The 1,118-nt window shown below is 47.0% G+C and overlaps 1 protein-coding gene across 1 annotated transcript in view; it reads right to left on the bottom strand.

Moving 5' to 3' along the window:
• The window catches only part of LOC106517311 (uncharacterized), an 8,237-nt gene that overhangs the window by 4,958 nt on the left and 2,161 nt on the right, over window positions 1–1,118 (bottom strand). Inside the window, exon 3 of the mRNA XM_014008073.1 lies at window positions 903–1,075. Coding sequence (XP_013863527.1) covers window positions 903–1,075 — 173 coding nt within the window. The remainder of the gene's footprint in view (window positions 1–902; window positions 1,076–1,118) is intronic.

Genomic DNA, 1,118 nt, shown 5'->3' with positions numbered 1-1,118 from the left:
GAACTTGTCTTCCACAGCAATTATTTTTAGTTAGCATATAGCTAAAATCTAACCATGGTTATATAATAGCAGCTGCATTCTGATGTGATAAGCTGTATGTTTTATATTCAATTAACGTATGATCCGATTAGTCGACTAATCGAATAAATAATCGGTGATTAATTGATTATTAAATAATTGTTTGTGGCAGCGCTAGTGACCATAGTGTGGACCATGGATCTCACTGGTGACCATAGTGTGGACCATGGACGTCACTGGTGATCTTAGTGTGGACCATGGGCCTCATATGAACTTCACTGGTGACCTTATTGTGGATCTTGCTGGAACCTGACTGTGGACCATGGATCTCACTGGTGACTTTACTTTGGACCATGGACCTCATTTTTGGACTTCAATGGTCACCAATGAAGTCCAAAATGAGGTCCATGGTCCACACTAATGTGGACCATGGACCTCACTGGTGACCATAGTGTGGACCATGGATCTCACTGGTGACCATAGTGTGGACCATGGATCTCACTGGTGACCTTTAGTGTGGACCATGGATCTCACTGGTGACCTTTAGTGTGGACCATGGATCTCACTGGTGACCTTTAGTGTGGACCATGGATCTCACTGATGACCTTAGTGTGGACCATGGATCTCACTGATGACCTTAGTGTGGACCATGGATCTCACTGATGACCTTAGTGTGGACCATGGATCTCACTGGTGACCTTAGTGTGGACCATGGATCTCACTACTACTCTCACTGGTGGCTTTGAGCTCCAGCATTTATGATGTGCCAAAGTGTACTTGTGAAAGACACTGTTTCCACTCCACTGTCAAGTTTGTATTTCAACGAGTAATGACGGAGTATCCAATGAGACACAGCCACAGCTGCTGTGTGTGTGAACACTGACCTGGACTCGGGGTACTTGGTGAGTGTGGCCAGGCTGCTGGTGTACATGTGACCTCCCACATCAATGTGAACGGGTGCGTTGGTTTTATTCAGCTGGGCTGGAGTGGGAAGTCTAGAGGAGCCCACAGGAGACCCCAGCTGCTGACTCCATCCACTGCTGCTGCCTCGGCCGTCCTGTTACACACACACACACACACACACACACACACACACACAC

This window comes from Austrofundulus limnaeus, unplaced genomic scaffold, assembly GCF_001266775.1.
Source record: "Austrofundulus limnaeus strain Quisiro unplaced genomic scaffold, Austrofundulus_limnaeus-1.0 Scaffold47, whole genome shotgun sequence".
In the NCBI taxonomy this organism is placed as follows: domain Eukaryota; kingdom Metazoa; phylum Chordata; class Actinopteri; order Cyprinodontiformes; family Rivulidae; genus Austrofundulus; species Austrofundulus limnaeus.
The sequence above is the reverse complement of the archived record's forward strand: the minus strand, read 5'-3'. Positions and strand labels throughout refer to the sequence as shown.